General features: G+C 35.3%; 1 protein-coding gene across 1 annotated transcript in view; it reads left to right on the top strand.

Annotated features, from left to right (window-relative positions):
- Positions 1-21,111, top strand: part of LOC130238390 (disco-interacting protein 2 homolog C-like) — a 79,127-nt gene that overhangs the window by 54,621 nt on the left and 3,395 nt on the right. Inside the window, exons 21-29 of the mRNA XM_056469391.1 lie at positions 2,027-2,235; positions 4,824-4,938; positions 7,493-7,694; positions 7,777-7,877; positions 10,579-10,659; positions 10,743-10,866; positions 15,728-15,849; positions 18,152-18,263; positions 18,358-18,467. Of these exons, the coding sequence (XP_056325366.1) occupies positions 2,027-2,235; positions 4,824-4,938; positions 7,493-7,694; positions 7,777-7,877; positions 10,579-10,659; positions 10,743-10,866; positions 15,728-15,849; positions 18,152-18,263; positions 18,358-18,467 (1,176 nt within the window). The remainder of the gene's footprint in view (positions 1-2,026; positions 2,236-4,823; positions 4,939-7,492; positions 7,695-7,776; positions 7,878-10,578; positions 10,660-10,742; positions 10,867-15,727; positions 15,850-18,151; positions 18,264-18,357; positions 18,468-21,111) is intronic.

Here is a 21,111-nt window from a genome sequence, read left to right as displayed (position 1 = left end):
TATATATATATATATATATGATAATACAACAATGATAATATAGCAATTTAGAGAATGAGATCAGCATATTGAAGTGAATTCTGAAGGATCGTGTAACACTAAAATCTGAGATTATCATATTATTAATTTTTCTAAAATATAAGAAAGTAAAAAACTTGTAGTATACAAAAAAATACAAAAATGTTTTGTAATAAATCACTGTATTGTTTATTTATACAGTTGAAGTCAAAATTATTAGCACCCCTTTGAATTTTTTAATTTCCCAAATTATATTTAACAGAGCAAGGAAATTTTCACAGTATGTCTGATAGTATCTTTTCTTATGAAGAAATTCTTTTGTTTTGTTTTTTTTCGGTTAGAATAAAAGCAGTTTTAAATTTTTTAAAAACCATTTTAAGGTCAAAATTATCAGCCTCTTTAAGCTATATTTTTTTCGATAGTCTACAGAACAAACCATCGTTATACAATAACTCGCCTAATTAACCTAGTTAAGCCTTTAAATGTCACTTTAAGCTGTATTGAAGTGTCTTGAAAAATATCTAGTCAATTAGTATTTACTGTCATCATGACAAAGATAAAATAAATCAGTTGTTAGAAATTAGTTATTAAAACTATTATGTTTAGAAATGTTGAAAAAAATCTCTCAGTGAAACAGAAATTGAGGGAAAAAATAAACGGGGGATAACAGTTCAGGAGGGCTAATAATTCTGACTTCAACTGTGTATGTATAATTTTTATTTTATTTGTATTTTTTTATCATTATTATTATTTTTATTACAAAAATATGATTTTATTAAATATATATACACAGTGCTTCCCACAGGTTTGAAATATACTTGCGGTGGTAGCTGAATTGAAAAAACATCCTTTACTCAAGGCACAATAAATGGTTAACTTACTTGTGACTAAAACTTACTTGTGACAAAAAATTATGTGCTTTTTAGCAATATTTTTATTTATTATGACACCATTATACACTGTTTCTTTTCAATAGGGTAAAGTTTAAAAAAAGGCTGTTGAAATGAAAAGAAATCCACTATTTCTCTTATTTGTATGCTATTTAGGAGCCATCTGCACACAGCTGCGCTCTCTCTTTCTCTCTTTCTCCCTCTCTCTCTCTCAAGTTCAGGTTGCTTTATTGGCATGACATTTAGTACAGTACTGCCAGAGCATTTTAGATACTGTATGTATGAATTATGTAATAAATTAACATCATGAAATTAGTAACATATATGAGAAGCGAGAAATAAATAACAGGAAAAATGAATAAAAAACAGACAATATCTCTAAAATGGATAATATTTATTAATAATTAATTAATAATTAGAATAAAAAGTGTATATTATTTAAATTAGGCAAATGTGGGTATCTTTTGCAGCCAGTTTAGATGTCATTTCGTCATTTTTAATTGTTTAGATTAAAGAATCTAATATATATATATATATATATATATATATATATATATATATATATATATATATATATATATATATATATATATATATATATATATGTGTGTGTTTATTATATACTATATACAGTCAAGCCTGTAATTATTATAACTTTTTAAAAATGTAGTAATATACTGTACCACATTTCTATTGTGTTTATTATATTTTACCTTAAAATATGAATTTTCATAAATTCATGTGGTCATATGATGAGCGTATGAGACTTTCTTCACAATCTAAAATTTTAAATCTTAATTTTACCATGAAAAATAAAAAGGCACTTTACTATATAAATGGTTTCTGGGTTTATTTATTTGTCTGATTAATTCATCCAAAATTACTTCCATTGTATAATTTTAGTTAATCCGAATGATTTATTCATAGAAATGATCAGGCTGAAGCTGGTCTAGTTGGTTGATTTCCTCAGCTGGTCTCTGGTAGGACAAGATGGTAAAACTCGCAATATACAGAAAAAATGCACAATATACAGATACTATAGTGCTGAAATTATACTAACTATACTATACTGTACTCTGTGTGTTTCCTGACAGTAAATGTGTGTTTGTGTGGTGCAGGTTTGTCCAGTGGCGTGTGACGGTGGTTTGGTCAGCGACTGTGTGTTCGTGCGGTCGGGTCTCCTAGGGTTTGTGGGTCCGGGCAGGATGATTTTCATCTCTGGGACTCTTGAGGGACTGATGCAGGTCGGCGGACGGAAACACAACGCTGATGACCTCATCGCTACTGCTCTGGCTGTAGAACCCATGAAGTTCATCTACAGAGGAAGGTGTGTGGGTCAAAGACAAAAAAAACGGCTTAAATTAAAATATTTAAAAAAGAGGTTTTAGTTGCCATTAAATACAAGCTAAAGGGATACTTCACTCAAAGACTGAAAATTCTGTCATCATTATTCACTATTTACTTGTTCCAAACCTGTTTTCATGTTTGGTTGAACACAAATGAAGATATTTTGAAGAAAGCTGGAAACCTGTAACCATTGACTTCCATAGTATCTGTTTTTCTTACTATGGATGTCAAAGGTTACCGGTTTTCATCTTTATTCAAAATATCTTTATTTGTGTTCAGAAGAGAGAAACGCTTGTAAACACTTGAGGGTGAGTAAATAAACAGTGAATACGTTTTCATTTTATTTGAACTGTCCCTTTGAGTGTCTGCTTAAAAATGATGGTTTTTATTTTCTCATTCTCAAGTGGTTCCAAACTTGTATGAGTTTCTTTGTTGTGTTAATTTTGGTCATTGGCATTAAGTGTAGGAGCAAAAAAAATATATATATGGAAGACAAACTGAACAAGACAAAAAACAAAATGAACAAGTGGAGGGTGAGTGAATGATAACAGAATACATTTTTGAGGGGGTGAACGATCTCTTTAAAGGTTTAAGACACCCTGGAGCACTTTTTTTGAGATTTTAACAAATTTGAGTGTGTTGAGCATCAGTTAAGACAACGTTAGTACCTGTTATCTTTAATTGTGGATAATTTTGAGCTTTCGTCAGCTAATTTCATCTTCCGAGTTTAAAATATATTTTAAAACTTCCGGGTTTTCATAATCCACGGGTTTTGTTGCATGTTTTTCCTCATGATTCTGTCTGGGCCGATACAGCAAAGCTGTTGGTTTGCTGCAAGCATTTTTGTCGGGAGAGCTGTACGAGAATTGGAGAATAGCAGGACTTTGTCTTTTATCAGTTGAGTTCGTTACCATCCAGACACACCGCCTATATCCATTCTGCTGTGTTTAAAATACTCCAGATTTCGAGCAGGGCTAATGGTTGAAATAGACAGGGCAAGAGCCCTGCTGCACCTCTATCCACTGTGTCTGCATTCAGACCCGGGGATTGAAGAGGAGAGAAGTCCTCCTCATTTATAGTGTTTATATAAACATCATTATCTTCAGAGCTTGACATTAACTTTTTTCATCACCAGCCACTATGGCTAGTATATTTACAACATTGCTAGCCACTCGTCATTTTCACTAGCCACACTTTTGTTGTTGGGAAAATATATTTTACATGCATAAATTTGACTTTGACATGCTAAAATTACTTGATTTAGATGTTGTGTTATATCCACATGCCTTCTCATTCATTTCACTTATTGTGTGTGTTGTGTATTAGCTTGCTCAATGTGCATGAGCAAATGGGTTGTCGCATTGCAATCAGTTTTTATTTCACATGACCTTTCAGGGCTCAAAATCAAGGATTTATCAAATTTATCACCAAAAATAAATAATTATTTCTTGGCCACAAATTTTAAATGTGTCAAAACAAACAAAATATAGCTCTTTTTAATTCAACAACTTTTCTTTAAACAAAATTGACATTTAAAAAAGAAGTACCAGATCACCAGTTAACCACACATACACAGGGAGTTAATCTCAAGCAATGTTATTATAAAAAATGATAATTAAATAGTATTAACAAAAATAACTGTAAGCAAAAGAAAACAGGTAAAAGAAGCATACCATGAGTGATAATGAAAGGATGATCATGCGCACATGGTTAATGTCAGTATACGGTTTCAAATCGTGCACCCTGCCACCTTGGAGCCTCGATGTCCTCTAATAAGGCCAACACTGCCATTGCCATAGACTAAGGGTTGTATACATTTGCAAATGCTTTTATATGTTCTAAATCACATAATTTGTAGACAAAAAAAAATATTAACCCATTTTATCAATTATGAATTAATAGCAATGTTTTTCACATGTGTTGGTGCGGTACTTTGCAGTGTACAATTTAACATAATTGTCTCTAGGAGTCGCCAATGAAAATAAAACAAACACACACAAGAAATACACGTACGCCAGACATGAAGTTGGCGTGGACCGACGCACATTCTCACATTAATTTCATCGTTAGACTATCCAAACGTTAGTGTGAAATCTGGTGTACGCAAAGTTTATGTGCGTACGCAGCGTTGATGCATGAGGCCCCTGGTAACCAGGTGATAACCATTGACTTTCATAAAAAAATTTTTTAAAAAAGCAAGTACAATGGAAGTCAATGGTTACAGATTTTCAGCTTTCATCAAAATATTTTCTCTTGTGTTCAAATGAAAAACAAAGAAATTCAAACAGGTTTATGAGTGAAGGGTGAGGAAACGATGACAGAATTTTCAATTTTGGGCGAAACAACCCTTTAATTGTGGTAGAAATGTATGAGAATCTTTGTTTATTTGTCCTTTTTGTCATGTTTTTGACATTCTAATGTATATAGAGTAAATTACTTTCATTTAAATCTGTTTATGCTTTTGATTGTTTTGATGCGTTTTTGACGCATGTATGAAAAGCAAGGCCTGCTCTAGAAAGCATTGTAATTAAAATTGCTGTATAAATCATCTGAATAATTTGTGTCCAGGACGGTGGTGTTTTCAGTGACTGTACTGTATGATGAGAGGATTGTGCTGGTGGCAGAACAAAGACCAGATTCCACTGAAGAAGAGAGTTATCAGTGGATGAGCCGAGTGCTGCAGGTACACACACATTCACTTAACTAGTCTCAAAGGTAAAATTAGCCATGTTCCCCCTGCTGAAAACAAAAGTGCTGTGCTAAGCAACTTAAACTTAGCAAAGCTGAACACTTTTAAAGTTTAATATACTATACAGTTTTGTAGATCATGTATTTTGAAGATTTCACCATGGATGTCGCACTTGACAAAAGCAGAAACCAGTCTTACAGCATATCGTTTATTGTGTCGCCCAGGAAAAATATCATGATCAACAACAAAGGAACCATCTTTCGAGTTTGGAGGGCAACACGGTGGCTCAGTGGTTAGCACTGTCACCTCACAGCAGGACAGTCGTTGGTTCAACTGTAGGCAGGATCAGTTGGCATTTCTTGTTCTCCCCGTGTTGGCGTGGGTTTCCTCTGGGTGCTCTGGTTTCCCCCACAGTCCAAAGACATGTGCTATAAATGAATAGGATGAATTAAATTGGCTTTAGTGGATGAGTGTGCATGTGAGTGTGTATGGGTGTTTCCCAGTACTGAGTTGCAGCTGGAAGGGCATCCGCTGTGTAAAACATATGCTGGATAAGTTGGCGGTTCATTCTGCTGTGGCGGCCCTTGATTAATAAAGGGACTAAGCCGAAGGAAATTTAATGAATGAATTTCGAGTTTGGACATACTATGATGCTAACTAACAGTGCCATTTTTGTTATTTTATGAAATATGTCTTTTTGTATTTGTGTAAACTACTTTTTATCAAATCCTTTTGGCTCAGTATGTTTTTTTTTTTAATAAATTAATACTTTATTTAGCAATGATGCATTAAATTGATCAATAATGACAGTTAATACGTGCTCTTCTACATTCCAGTAACTACTTTTTGTATAATGTATAATAATCAAATAATACTGAAACACACACAAAATTAAGCAGCAAAACTGTTTTCAGTATTGATAATAATAAGAAATGTTTAGAATTATGTTTCGGAAAATACAATTAATTTATACTGTACCTGTGTAACAACTACATGGGTAAGCAGGAACTGATCAAACCCCCAAACAGCGCCCAAACCCCACCAATCCCCTAGGACACAGGTCTCAAATACAGTTCTTGGAGGGCCGCAGCTCTGCACATTTAAGTTCCAACCCTGCTTCAACTTAGTAAAGCCGCAGTCACACTGCACTCTCCCTATAAACTTCCATTCGTACGTACGCGAATGCGCCAGACTGGAAACGCAAGCTCGTGCAACAAGTTTCACAGTTAACTGCATTGCAAAGTTCAAGCTTGGTGAGATCTGATCTGCGAAATCACGTCACGTGACTCCATGAGACCAATCGAAGATCAAAACATGACCTCTCTGGATTTAATATTAAAATATGGACCAATCGCTTACTTTTTAAAATGTGTAGTCGTCTTGTTTAAACCCGCCCCTTTCCACAGCGCCATACGACTTTTAATGCTCAAACTCTAGTGTGAACACGGCATTACCTGTAGATTTCAAACAAAACTGAAGGACTTAATTAGTTTGGTCAGCTGTGTTTAATTAGACTTGGAACTAAACTGTGCAGAGCTGCGGCCCTCCAGGAACTGAGTTTGACACCTGTGCCCTAGGAGGAGAAGAAAACCAAGTAGATGGATGGAGAGAGGGATGGATGGATGGATGGATAGATAGACAGACTGATGGATGGATGGATGGATGGATGGAGGGAGGGAGGGATGGATGGATGGATAGACAGACTGATGGATGGAGGGATGGATGGATGGATGGATGGATGGAGGGAGGAAGGGAGGGAGGGATGGATGGACAGATAGACAGATTGATTGATTAATTGATTGATTGATTACAATTACATGAATAAATTACATTTTACCATACACAGGGTCCCCACAGGTTATGGAATTGCTGGATTTTCACAGAATTTAAAAGAATATTCCAGATATTGAAAGTCAGCTAATTTTATATTTTCTTGTCCAAGTCCTGCAACATCAGGGATTCTTGTTTGCCAGTTAAAACATCCAATTTATATGCTTCGGCTGAATTTGCATTTCAATAATGTCACATGACATGTCTAAAGCGAGTCTCACACTCTGCTGTGCTGTGTCGACAAAGCTATCACACACTGGATGAACATATATGCAAATATAATGTTTTTTTTTATATGCAATGCAAATGACACAGAAGGAATTTGAACTGTTCTTGCTGGCCAAAAAATATCTGCACCAATTTAAAGAAATACAAATTAATTAATGAAAACTCAATGGATTGTTTTTTCTGTTAAATTCTGCGATCACAAAATCATTGAAATTCAGCTTTTTGGTCATTGAAAGTCAAGGAAAAGTCAGGGAATTTGACATTTGGTTTAGAGTGGGAACCCTGAATACATTAAACTATAGTTAATAACATCACAGTATTATTGGATTTACTGTATTAAACACATGCAGCTTTGGTGAATGAAAGACCTTATTTCAGAACTTGAAACTTTTAGTCGCACTTTTACATTATTCAATGCATTCATGATATAATTTAGGTTATTAATAATGCACAGATTCAATAATAATGAGTTCTCTCTCTGTTTTTTCAGGCTATAGATGGGATTCATCAGGTTGGGGTTTACTGTCTGGCACTGGTTCCTGCTAACACTCTTCCCAAAACCCCTCTGGGAGGAATCCACCTGTCTGAGACCAAGCAGCTATTCCTGGAGGGGGGCCTTCACCCTTGCAGCATCCTCATGTGTCCTCACTCCTGCATCACCAACCTGCCCAAACCCAGACAGAAACAACCCGGTACACCAGACTCTGCATCATAGAGTACCATGTGGTTGTGTTAAAGTGAAGGCATTGTGTCAAAGTACTGTGTTTGTTGCAGAGGTGGGTCCTGCCTCAGTGATGGTGGGGAATCTAGTTGCGGGGAAACGAATGGCTCAGGCCAGCGGACGAGATTTGAGTCACATGGAAGACAATGAGCAGGTAAAGTTTGTGTGTCTACAGACATTTTGGATCACTTAGGATATGATTAATAGGAAAAATTTCATAATGTTAATATGAAAGGAAAATATACAGGCGAGCAAACATTTCTGTATTATGTTTACAGTGTCTCCGATCAAATGTAAAGCCATACTGTTACAAAATCATCATTGCCCTTTTAATTCATTTTTTTCCTCATTTAAGTTGTATTTTATAAAAAATACATTAAAATATAAAATAATGATAATAAAAAGTTATAATTATTCTAATTCGACTTGATATTTTCATTCAATAATAGTTTTTTATATTTTCCTATTAATGATGTGATGAAAATGATAGTTATATTCAAATGTTTTTGTAATTTATAAAAATTGTGGTGAAATTAAGAGTTTATTAAACAATGTTAAGAGTTTTGGTGCCACATTAAAATAATAGTCTATTGGTTTATCTTAGCTTAAGTATCTAAAACTTGTGCAACGTTTATTAATGTACATATTTCAGCATTTACTAATGCATTATTAAAATACTAAATTGTGCCTATTTTGCATTAAAAAAGGTCATGTTTTGGTTTTGGGAGTCTCCAACAACAGGCTGATATGCATGCAAGGTTAAAAAACACTTTTTTTGTCTCATAATATGCATTAGTTTTTACCTAATTATCTCAACGACTCCCATATAATTTGTTCAGAGATTAATTGGTTCCCAAACCCCTCCTTAGCGCAATGCTAATATGTACTGATTTGTCGACTGCGTTCAGCACAAGATGTAGAGAAATGCCCAGCACGCTTATCAACAAGTAGTCAGAGTGCAGAGTGTATGTGTGAGCCCAATGCAGAAACACCAGCATATTGCTCTATTCTTAACCATAATTAAAAACAGTGACACACATTCAGTATTAATCCACACCGTGGCAAAAGCTGTACAATTTTGAAACTTGACTGCCACACGTGTGTAGGAACAGCTGATGGTGGCAATAGCAACGACAAACGGCAGTGGATCGGGAGCTCACAAACACATTTAAATGGAAGCGAAAGCGGCAATAGGCATGGGCCGGCATAAGATTCTGATGGTATGATAACCTTGGATAAAAATATCACGGTTTCACGGTATTGTGATTACTGCTCTAAAATATATATTTTTTAAATGTCTGGGTAAAAAACAAAATATATTACATACATACACAATATATTTTAATTTGAGAAACATTTATAATGTTTTAGAACAGTAAACATGTCAGGCTAAATAATTTAAATGAATTATTGACTTCTGATGTCTTCATTAGTTTCAAAAACACAGATTTTTTTTACAATTTAAAATGGCATCTGTGGAGATCTTTTCTGCTAGAGATACTATTGTCCTAAAAAAATCGTACTCATTTCTTAGGAACGGTATTGCAGAAAATTTTGACGGTTTTAAACCTTGACTTTTCCAAACCGCGGGATACCTTGAACACGGTTATCATCCCATGCCTAAGCGGCACACGTCGCGTTTTCAACGTGGCTTTAGACGCGATATGAGAAAACAAAGAGTTAACCAGATACAGTACAAGCAATTACAAGTAACTAAACACAATTAAATACATCATTTGCAAGCTAGAGTAAACAAGGAGGCAACCATTTTAATCGCACGTACTTACACTTGTGAAGTGGAGGGAGAAACTGATCCATGAACTGTATACTGTAAAGTTCCTGTCAAGTCCCGTACATCAATAGTCTTACCTGATCCTTCCTTTAACAAACAGCCGATGAATCCCCTGTTGTAAGTGTGTAGATTGGTGAAGCACTCATCAGAAAAAAGACAGAAACACAGCACAAGGCTGGGGCTGTAATGCTGAGGTATTTTTGCAAAAAATAAACTTCAACCACTGATTCTTCACAGCCTCATCTTTGGGTAGGGAAAATAATAATAACTTTTCCTCGCACTTCAGAGCGCAGCGTCTTCACGACATGATTCAAACCAGGGTCAGGGGTTAAAATTTTCCCAGGTCTGCGCGCACAGCAAATTAGCAGGGCTTGAGTTCCGTATCAACGTCACGCCAACACAGATAAAAACTCCACAGCGATTCATCTGAACCACTATGAGTCGACTCTTTTATATATGAATTAATCATTTTGATGGCACGCTTTCAGTTTTAAGCTGTAGCTAGATATTTCACTTCACTTAGAGCTGTTACACACTGCATAGAAGGTCATTTTCAAAAACCCATAATATGGGCTCTTTAATAATAGTTAATGAACTGTGAGTTAACGTTAACTAACAATAAACAACTTTATATTCATTAATGTTAACAAAGATGAATAAATATTATAATGTATATATTAATAAATGTGATTGAATTTCGGTCAATTATTGAAAATGTGTTTAAGCACAAATTCAAACTGCAAACACACTTTGTACACATTTCTCTGATTCTAAATAACTTTACATTAAAGCATTAGTCAACCACCTATTTTATTTCTACTGTACTAAAAACATCAAACATTTTACTGATTATTTGTAATTTGCAACTATTTATTTTACTAACCCAAACCTAAATCTACTAATACGCTAATGAGAGTTGGTTGACTCTTGGTAGTTACATATAGTCAACAGAATGTCTAAAGGAGAGCCTCAAAATGAAATGTTACCACCCGCTTGGATCTTATGAAGATTTGTAAGTCTGGCTTTTTTCACTGATTGTATTTTTTCCTTCTGTGAATTGCAGTTTCTCTTTCTGTCGGAGATGCTGCAGTGGAGAGCTCAGACAACACCAGAGCACATACTGTACACACTCATTAACTCACGGGTAACACACACACCTCAGCGTTTTCAGAAAATTAACACAAACACATGACATCCATGTGATTTCCGGTGTGTGTTGTGTTTTAGGGAGCAGTAGGAAGTTCTCTGACTTGTCTACAACTTCACAAAAGAGCAGAGAAAATCGCCACTTTGCTTTATGAAAGAGGACAGTTACGAGACGGAGACCATGTAGCACTAGTGTATCCACCAGGTAATTTTACGTAACACTTTGGTTTTCTGTGTTTATTTAGAATCACAAGAATCTTTATTTTCTTTTACAGATTCTAAAAGTTTCAACAAACGTCTGCACGTTTTGAGATTTTGTCCCACTACTTAAATCTATTTAATTCGTCTGAAAAGTTTCATTTCAGTGCAGTTAATTGAAGTTAGTTTAAAGGCTGAAATATTGTTTCACTTTTGCAGATTTACCTGAATCTGTTGCTTTGTGAGTAGCGTCTTGTCGTGGGTCGGATCTGTGTTGTCAAATGGAAGAAATGTCAGTTTACACTAAACCTAACCCAAAGAGAATGAGTTGTCATGTAGTTGCTATGTAACTTAGACAAAATTTGTTAAAAGGTACCAGTGCATCATAAAGCACAGTCGCTTTGGCGTATGATTCAAGTTTTATTTTTTTATGTTTTTTAAGTTTCCTTTATTTCGCAACCAGCCCCTCAACCAGTGGTTTAAAGTAACAAAAGACTCAAATTACTGTAATTGAGTAGTTTTTCTCAGGAATTGTAATGTACTAAGTAGTTTTATAAATGTCTACTTTAACTTTGCCTTGAGTACATTTTTCATGCTGTATAGGTACTTTTACTCCACTACTTTCCTTCAATCTGCAGTCACTACTTTTTTTTTCCCCTTGTCTATGGGGTTTAGAAAAATCAGTCCTGTGATTCCTGTCCAATCAAATCACACACAGAAGGTAAATCGCATCATAGCGAACTACCTCAAGACATGGACGCTTTATAAATGCAGCAAACTGTTTGGAAGCATTAAAAGTGTCCAAGAAGATATCCAAAATCTTTACACACATTGACCCAGAGACTGTTTAGATGCATGTCACTGATGAGAAGATGTCAGATGTTTACTGTATGATGACCGAAATGGCCTTAAACACCCAGCAGGCACAGGACGTCAACATGACGTTAGATTGACATTGTACCTCAACGTCATGGGGACGTTGCATTTTGTTTGGAAATGAAAATCTTTTTGATGTCAGAACTCAATGTCAGGCTGATGTCAATGTTCAACATCCAACCTTAAATCAACCAAAAATCAATGTCTAATTATATTACAGCTTGACAACGTGTGGACGTTACTACTATAACGTCTATCAGACGTTGAATTTTGGTTGTCATACCAGTGAATAAATGTCAGTATTTCATGTTAATATGCTTAAGATGTTGGCTCGATGTTGGATTTTTGTCACTTTTTAACACAACCTAAAATCAACCAAATACATCAATGTCTTTTGACGTAATTTTTGGACATCAAAATTGTTGTCCTTAGACGCTGGCTAGACATTGAATTTTGGTCACCTGACATCACAACCTGAATCTAACCTAATATTTACGTCTTTTGATGTTGTGTGCCTGCTGGGCCTTAATTAAATGCACTACAGAATGTTACGTTTACACACATCCACAAATTAGATGTAAATGCATCAGCTTTTTATAGCGTAATACTCACTACTTGCTACTCTTGAGTACTGTCTAAGGATTGTAATCTGATTATAGTCAATTCCACGTCTATGTAGTAAGTATGGAATAAAATACAGGATGGAAAAACATTTATTTTCCAGAATAATCATTTTATTCATCTTATGAACACCAATGAAATATTTTTGATTAAATGTTAATGAGAGATTTTAATCTCTTATAGATGCTTAAAGCCTAGTGGTTAAGCGTGCCAACATATAGCATCATGGTGCTCACAGCGAGTTTCTTTGCCGACTCTTTCCCTCTCTCTGCTCCTAATACTTTCCTGTCTGTCCTCCACTGTCCTATCCCAATTAAAGGTGAAAAAACCCTAAAAGAAATAAAAAAAAAATAAACTAATTACTTAATAAAAACCTTTATTATAACCCTTTTATAACCCTTTATTTTTGTGTCACTGGTTTTGATATCTGTTTTTAAGATAGCTAAATATTTTATTCATAATTCCTTTATAAACAGTCTTTGAGTGTATGCTTTACCTAACCCTAATTTGGACACAAACTTCCCTTTAGTTTCAGTAGGGTTTGAAGGTTTGTTGTTATTAATGTGTACATGACCAGAATGAGTATTGTTATTTGGCAGCATAATAGCATACAGAGAGATTCTTTTAGCAGTAGAATTTTAAAACCATTTATCAGAAGTTAATAATGGTCATAAAGATCAGTGTGGACTCAAAGGAATGCTACAAACCTAAACACTTGATTTTAAAATGTGACACAATGTATATTCTGGTTATGAACTTATTTGCTAATACTTTTAATATTTACAAAATCTTCCGAAATAATAATACTTCAAAGATGAAGACATGAAATAATGCCTGTAAATATACTGAGTCTGGCATAATACATCTTTGCCTTAATTACAACCCAATTAAGCTGTAAATAAATGATCACAATGTTTGCTGTCAGATCCGTAGTTAACAAACTTCACACGTTGAGGGTGAAAAACCCATCTGTAGTCTTTTATTTTACTGTAGTCTGCAGCTCAGATAATTGTTGAATTTTATTAAATCAGATCCGCTACATCAGTCAGTCTGCTTCTGTGATTCACATTGAAGAGTCGCCCACTCTTATTAAATCTGCAAACATCACATTGGGTAACTACCTGGCATTTCTCATTAGAGTGTTAGTAGACTTTTAGGTTGAGATTAGGGTTAGTGTAAATTGACATTTTTTTCCTTGCAAATTTTCTTTCAGTCAAATGTCACACTCTAATGATACTTTGTTGGCATGTGTTTATTCATTCATTTCTTCGGCTTAGTCCCTTATTTATCACAGTGGAATGAACCGCCAACTATTCCAGCATATGTTTTACACAGCGGATGCCCTTCCAGCTACAACCCAGTACTGAGAAATACACTCTCTCATTCACACACACATTCATTCATTCACCTATACCTCATGTCTTTGGACTGTGGGGGAAACCGCAGCACCCAGAGGAAGCCCACGCTAACACTGGGAGAACATCCACACAGAAATGCCAACTGACCCAGCTGGGACTCAAACCAGCGACCTTCTTGCTCTGAGGCGACAATGCTAACCACTGAGCCACCATTACCAGTATTAAATTCAACAAATTTTATTAAAGTCCTTTAAGCTTTTTTTATGACTTTTTGAAATAGTAAATTTTTTTTTAAATTACTCTGACCTTTTTACATAAATATTAAGTGTAAGTGAAATGTTAAAGGGCCATGAATTTGCTTGAAAAGGGGAGTTTCAGTTCAAGTACACACTGATTTTCACTGATCAAAACAACATACAGACGCAGGGGAGAAAGATAGTGATGTTTACATGGACATCAGTAATCGAATTATTTGCCAAATTCTGTGAAATATATGTGTCCTAATAGTGTTTTTAGCAGTGTGGGACACATATATGTCTGTCGTAATCTCAAAAAATATGTTGGTGTTTCGTGACCCTTTATGTACAGTAAGGACTTTCATGGCTCTTCATATGCTGGGGTATGAACTGCAAAGGTGCTTGATTTAAACTTAATGGTTCTTTAAAAAGTCATTGAAAGTCCTTGAATCTGCTGTTCATGAACATGTGGACACCCAGTGTATATAATATAACCAAATATAATAAGTTATATATAAATATAACTAAATGTGCAAAAGGGACCCTCAAAATAAAGTGTTACCAATACATTCAATTAAACATCACATTACCATCAAACATACCACAAATAAGAATGAGCAAATGTGCAGTGAATTACAGTGTTTTTTGCTATAATTCTAGTTATATTTTACTACAATGTCAAGTACTACAATTCCATCGTATTTAATGCTTTAGTGGGTAACACTTTACAGGGTTTCCGTGGTGTCTTAATGTCTAAAATTTAAAAATCTAAATTTTAGGCTTTAAAACGTCTTCGCTGTTCTAGGTCTTAAATATTTTTGCACAGGTCTTATTTTTCTGATGTCCATGTAACGCTACATTTAATGCTCATTTAAATTCTCTTTTGTTGTTGGTGCTTGGATTTCGTGGTGATATAGTTCTTTATTTCAGTAGTCCAAATGTAATTTGCGGTATTACAACTACAAATGAGACCAACATGCAATAGCCAATCAGCTTTCTGTTACTGAACTGAGTGCACGCGGTGAATGTGACGTCATTGCTGTGTTTGCGGAGGTTCGCTTTGGGTGCGCACGACATGATTTCGGCTGGCGGAGCTCACAAACTTTTTTGAGAGTCAGGTGAACAGTTGGCCCCGTGTTTGATTTGAGTTGAATATGAAACACTTTGAAGAAATTTTGCCTGAATTAGGTATGACTGTACAGACATCTTTATGATCTGTCCATGCATGATCATAAGGAGAACCAGATGCCAAAAACAGTGGTAAAGGAGAAAAGTTTTTGTAAAAGTTTGGAAAAACCTGAGGAATAAGTTTGTTAAAACAAAAAAGAGGCCATGCAAAAGTGGAGACCCAGCTGCTTTTAATATTACAGAATATGTTTTTCCAACGTTCATAGGTTTTACACTGATGTATATATTACAATTTTGAATTTAATACAAATTTTAAAAGTTTCAGAACTATAATTAAGTAACAAACTACATCTTTGATAACTGGAAAGCAATATATGAACCTATCAGTTTACAATATACTGATGCTCTGTTTTTCTAGGCTTTATTTATGATAATGGTCAGGAATGTGGGACCATTATTGCCTTTTTAGCTTATAAGTAGAGGACCGAAACTAGCCAGACGGTGATGTGTGAATTGTTGAGCTATTCTTTTTACTGTGTAATATGTTTTTATATGTATTGATGAAGCTATAATAAGTTGCTGATGTGGCTTTAAATAGACAAACAAACAAACTTAAGATATCATGTTTGTGTGTGTGTTTGTGTTTCAGGTCTGGATCTGATCGCTGCATTTTATGGCTGTCTGTATGCTGGCTGCATTCCTATAACCGTGCGACCGCCTCATCCACAGAATATCTCCACCACACTGCCTACAGTTAAAATGATCCTAGAGGTGAGGAAAAACATCTGGTAACCAGACAGGGCTCTGAAGGACACTGACAAACAGGAATGACCCAGTTAGAAGGCTGTTCTTCTATTGTATTATTGAAGGATGGGGATAAGAATTATATTATTATCATAGACATATAAAGAGATGCAATTACAGTAATTTTTTTTCATAACTTTCACTGTGGAGGAAAATATCTTCCTTTAACTTGATGTTTATAATGATAATTATCAAGATCAACTAATATGATGCATTGTATTTGAGATTGTTTGGTCATATCACTAAGTCAGTCTGTCTGTGATTCTCTAACTGAGCTTTGGTTTCTGCAAAGCACCTCCTTTCGAAAAGTCCAGAGTCTTCTGATTGGCCAACTGACCCAGTGTGTTGTGATTGGCCAAATATCTCAAAAACAAACAAACAGAATAAAAGTAGTGTAAAGTAAAATATATCTCTATGGTAATTCAAAACAATATATGGTAGAAGTTTGTTGGTATTGGATGCATGTTATTACTAGCCCTTATTATTGTTATTATTATTATTATTATAATTATTGTTATGATTAGTAGTAGTAATAGTAGAAGTTGTTGTTGTTGTAGGTGTAGTAGTAGTAGTTGTTGTAGTTGAAATTGTAGTAGTAGTAGTAGTTGTTGTAGTGGTAGTAGTTGGTGTAGTAGTAGTTGTTGTGGTGGTGGTAGTAGTAGTTGTAGTGATAGTAGTAATATTAGTACTAGTAGTTGTTGTTGTAGTGGTATTAGAGGTGGTAGTAGTAGTATTAGTTGTAGTTGTTGTTGTAGTAGTAGTAGTAGTTGTTGTAGGTGTGGTAGTAGTGGTAGTTGTTGTTGTAGTGGTAGTTGTAGTAATAATAGTACTAGTAGTTGTTGTTGTAGTAGTTGTAGTGGTAGGAGAGGTGGTAGTAGTGGTAGTAGTAGTTATTGTAGTAGTTGTAGGTGTAGTGGTAGTAGTAGTTGTAGTAATAGTATTAGTTGTAGTAATAGTATTAGTTGTTGTTGTAGGTGTAGTAGTAGTTGTAGTTGAAATTGTAGTGGTAGTAGTTGTTGTTGTAGTGGTGGTAGTAATAATAGTACTAGTAGTTGTTGTTGTAGTAGTGGTAGGAGAGGTGGTTGTAGTAGTTATTAGTTGTAGTGGTAGTAGTAGTTGTAGGTGTAGTAGTAGTAGTAGTTGTTGTAGTGGTAGTAGTTGGTGTAATAGTAGTTGTTGTGGTGGTGGTAGTAGTAGTTGTAGTGATAGTAGTAATATTAGTACTAGTAGTTGTTGTTGTAGTGGTATTAGAGGTGGTAGTAGTAGTATTAGTTGTAGTTGTTGTTGTTGTAGTAGTAGTAGTAGTTGTTGTAGGTGTGGTAGTAGTAGTAGTTGTTGTTGTAGTGGTAGTTGTAGTAATAATAGTACTAGTAGTTGTTGTTGTAGTAGTTGTAGTGGTAGGAGAGGTGGTAGTAGTGGTAGTAGTAGTTATTGTAGTAGTTGTAGGTGTAGTGGTAGTAGTAGTTGTAGTAATAGTATTAGTTGTAGTAATAGTATTAGTTGTTGTAGTTGTTGTTGTAGGTGTAGTAGTAGTTGTAGTTGAAATTGTAGTGGTAGTAGTTGTTGTTGTAGTGGTGGTAGTAATAATAGTACTAGTAGTTGTTGTTGTAGTAGTGGTAGGAGAGGTGGTTGTAGTAGTTATTAGTTGTAGTGGTAGTAGTAGTTGTAGGTGTAGTAGTAGTGGTAGTAGTAGTTGTTGTAGTGGTAGTAGTAGTTGTAGTAATAGTATTAGTTGTAGTAATAGTATTAGTTGTAATAGCTGTTGTAGTAGTAGTTGTAGTCGTAGTAGTTGTTGTAGTGGTAGTAGTAATAATAGAAGTTGTTGTAGTTGCTGTTGTTGTTGTAGTGGTTGTAGAAATAGTTGTTGTAGTGGTAGTGATAATAGTTATTGAAGTAGTTGTTGTAGTAGTAGTTGTTGTAAGCCATTTAAATTGCATTTTATGTTGTGACTTGTTCAAAACAATACATGTAGCAACATTATAGTTGTTACGTAGACATTTGCTGTCTTGGAATCAGTAGTTTTAGGCAGTTTATTCTCTTTTAGACCGAACAAATGCCTTTTGTGAAAGTGGGCTTAGTGGCTTTATGAATCTTACACGTGCACAAATGGATAAATTACACACTAAATGAGAAGCAAAACATATCGCAGCATCAGTAGATAAATTCAATAACTGTAAATGTGGTTTATTACAAATAATGCACTAGAATTGGTATCTACTATATAGTCACAGATAAGCATTCTTAGTGGATGTCATGTTGTTATGTGCAGGTGAGTCGGTCAGTGTGTGTGATGACCAGCCAAATGATCTCAAAACTTCTCAAGTCCAGAGACGCATCGGTGGCTGTGGACTTTAAATTGTGGCCTCCAATCCTGGAAACAGGTGACTTTGTGCGAGACATTCAATCTTTTTTTACACGTTACATCTGTCAGGTGCTCATTAGAAGTGTGTTTGTATGCTGGTGTGTATTTAATAGATGACTTGCCAAAGAGACGTTGTCCTCTGATGTTCAAGCCATCTGACCCAGACTCATTGGCGTATCTGGACTTCAGTGTGTCCACTACAGGAATGCTGGCTGGAGTGAAGGTTTGAATCCCCATACTTAATAGTGTTGTTTTATATATGGACGGTTGCATATTATGGTAGTGCATATTAGAATTTTTTTAGTGATTGACAGTTTTCATAAATAAAGTTAATAAATGTTTATATTAACGTAAGTAAAGTGTTTAATTCATGAAAAAAATATGTATACTTCTATGCAAAGGACTAAGCAACCACTTGAATATTCACAGTTTATTAGGTATTGGGTTTGAGTAAAATGTTCATATTTGTTTTATTTCATTTGGAAACATTTTTTGTCATTTTTGACTCGATCTATAGTAGTGACCTTTGGGTCATGACCGAAAGCGGATACAAGCAGCCGAAATGAGTTTCCTTCACAGGGTGGCAGGGCACACCCTTATAGATAGGCTGAAGAGCTCTGTCACCCAGGGGGAACTCGGAGTAGAGCCGCTGCTCCTCCACATCGAGAGAAGTCAGCTGAGGTGGCTTGGGTATCTGTTTCGGATGCCTCCTGGACACCTACCTAGGGAGGTGTTCCAGGCATGTCCCACCAAGAGGAGGCCTCTGGGAAGACCCAGGTCATGCTAGAGGGACTATGTCTCTCCGCTGGCCTGGGAACACCTCGAAATCCCCCCAGAGGAGCAGGGGGAAGTGTCTGGGGAGAGGGAAGTTCTCTCCTAAGACTGCTGCCCCCGCAACCTAGCCCCGGAAAAGCGCTTGAAAATGAATGAATGAATGAATGAATGAATGAATGAATGAATGGAAATGTTTTAGGTGTTTCTAATGAAGTGGCAAAAATGTTTATTTTGTTTATATTTTTCGTTTCTGCCACTGCCTCCTGAATCATACATTTAGTTTCAGTTATCTCACAAAATGAAGTCAATTTTTCATCTTGGTTGTCAATTGTCAAACTCCGCTATTGTCAACTTGGTTAGTGTTTTAAAAAGTTTAACATCAAGTAGCACAATTAATTAATCACAGAATCAATTTTCCACATTATCACATTTAAGCATTTGACTTTATTGTACATGAATAATAGATTCAGCTTACTGTTAATTATACATTTGTTGTATGTCATTTTAGTTAGAAGGGATAAATCACCCAAAAATGACAATTCTGTCACTATTAACTCAAAAAGAATAAACACAAAAGAAGATATTTTGAAAATGCAGGAAACCAACTGACTTCCACAGTATTTGATTTTCCTACTACAGATGACAGGTGACAAGTTTTCAGCTTCCTTTGTGTTCAACAGGCAAAAGAAACTGGTTCAAAACCACTTGAGGCTAAATATCCCTAAATAGTAAAAAAATGAAATGTCTTGAAATGTTCTAGAAGGATTCATGCAGAGTTGATGGCAAAATTATTAGCCTTCCTGTGACTTTCTATTTTTCTCTCTCCAAATATTTCCAAAATGATGTTTAACAGTGCAGTACGTTTTTCACAGTATTTGCTATAATATTTGTTTCTTCTGGAGAAAGTCTTACTTGTTTTATTTCAACTCGAATAAACGCAGTTTTAAAACATTCATTTAAGAGGACCAATTTAAGATTTTTAAACCAGTAAATAGGTTAGGAAAAAATCGAATAATGGCACGAAAGTAGCATTTAATATTAATATCCATGTCTTGGACATTAATCAGACCCCCTAGTTTTTCATAATTCCACGATCGCTAAATCCAACACAAAATCAACAAAGTCACAAATTTTAACAATCCTGGTAAATTCTGAATTAAATGCAAAATAATGGCAAAAAATGTAGATAATCCCACAAAACATCCAATTCCAAACCTTATAATCAAATTATATTTATTTCCGTTTGCAATTTATAGTTTTACATGACTTATAGACGTTGCATACGCAGCGCACGTGATGTATTTGAGTGTCTCTCAAAAAACGACATCTCACCTGCGCCCTCACAATCATTACATTACGTGGAGCAGAGGGGGGGATTGTTTTGCAGCCTGTGCAGTAAGCAGATGCGGATGAAGCGTGAGTAATTTACATGTGAAGTCAATGCAAGGATTGGATTAGGCAACCTGTGGTGCAAATTGGCCGTTTTGTGTGTTTGACGCTGACGCGCTTCAGACTCCAAAATAAAGTGAGAAACATCTAACAAACAGAGCCGGGGGACAGACAGAACAGCAAGCAGCTTACAATGATGTGACTGAATTGAAGGACATTATTTGTGATTTACATGTATGGCTGGTATTATGGTGTGCGCCGACTCAATAAATGTTGTTGTTTAACTCTTTCCTTGCAGTTAACGAGAGAAAACGCTTCCCTGCCATTGACGAGTTTTACGGCAATCCGTGTTTTAGGTGTATTACTATTATGGTAGGGGAATCCCTAACGCATGTCCTGAGTGAGGTACATGATGTTAGATGCTCCAGTGAGTGAAATCTGAGAGAAAGTAAGATCGTGGGTAAAAATAAGAGTTATACAACCTTCCTTTGGCTTAATCCCTACCGCTTTAGATCTGTTTTAGATCTTGACTTGACAACCGACCTAAATACAGAAGCTTTATTTTTTTATGATATGTTTCATTGTCATTGTGTCAGATTGCACACCTAACATAGTAGGCAACCTAATATGGTAAATAAGATCTCTCTCTCTCTCCCTCTCTCTCTCTCTCTCTCTCTCTCTCTCTCTCTCTCTCAATATATTAT

The sequence above is a fragment of the Danio aesculapii genome, chromosome 2 (assembly GCF_903798145.1).
Source record: "Danio aesculapii chromosome 2, fDanAes4.1, whole genome shotgun sequence".
Taxonomy (NCBI): Eukaryota; Metazoa; Chordata; class Actinopteri; order Cypriniformes; family Danionidae; genus Danio; species Danio aesculapii.
Note: the sequence above shows the minus strand (reverse complement) of the source record. Positions and strands in the feature narration are given on the sequence as shown.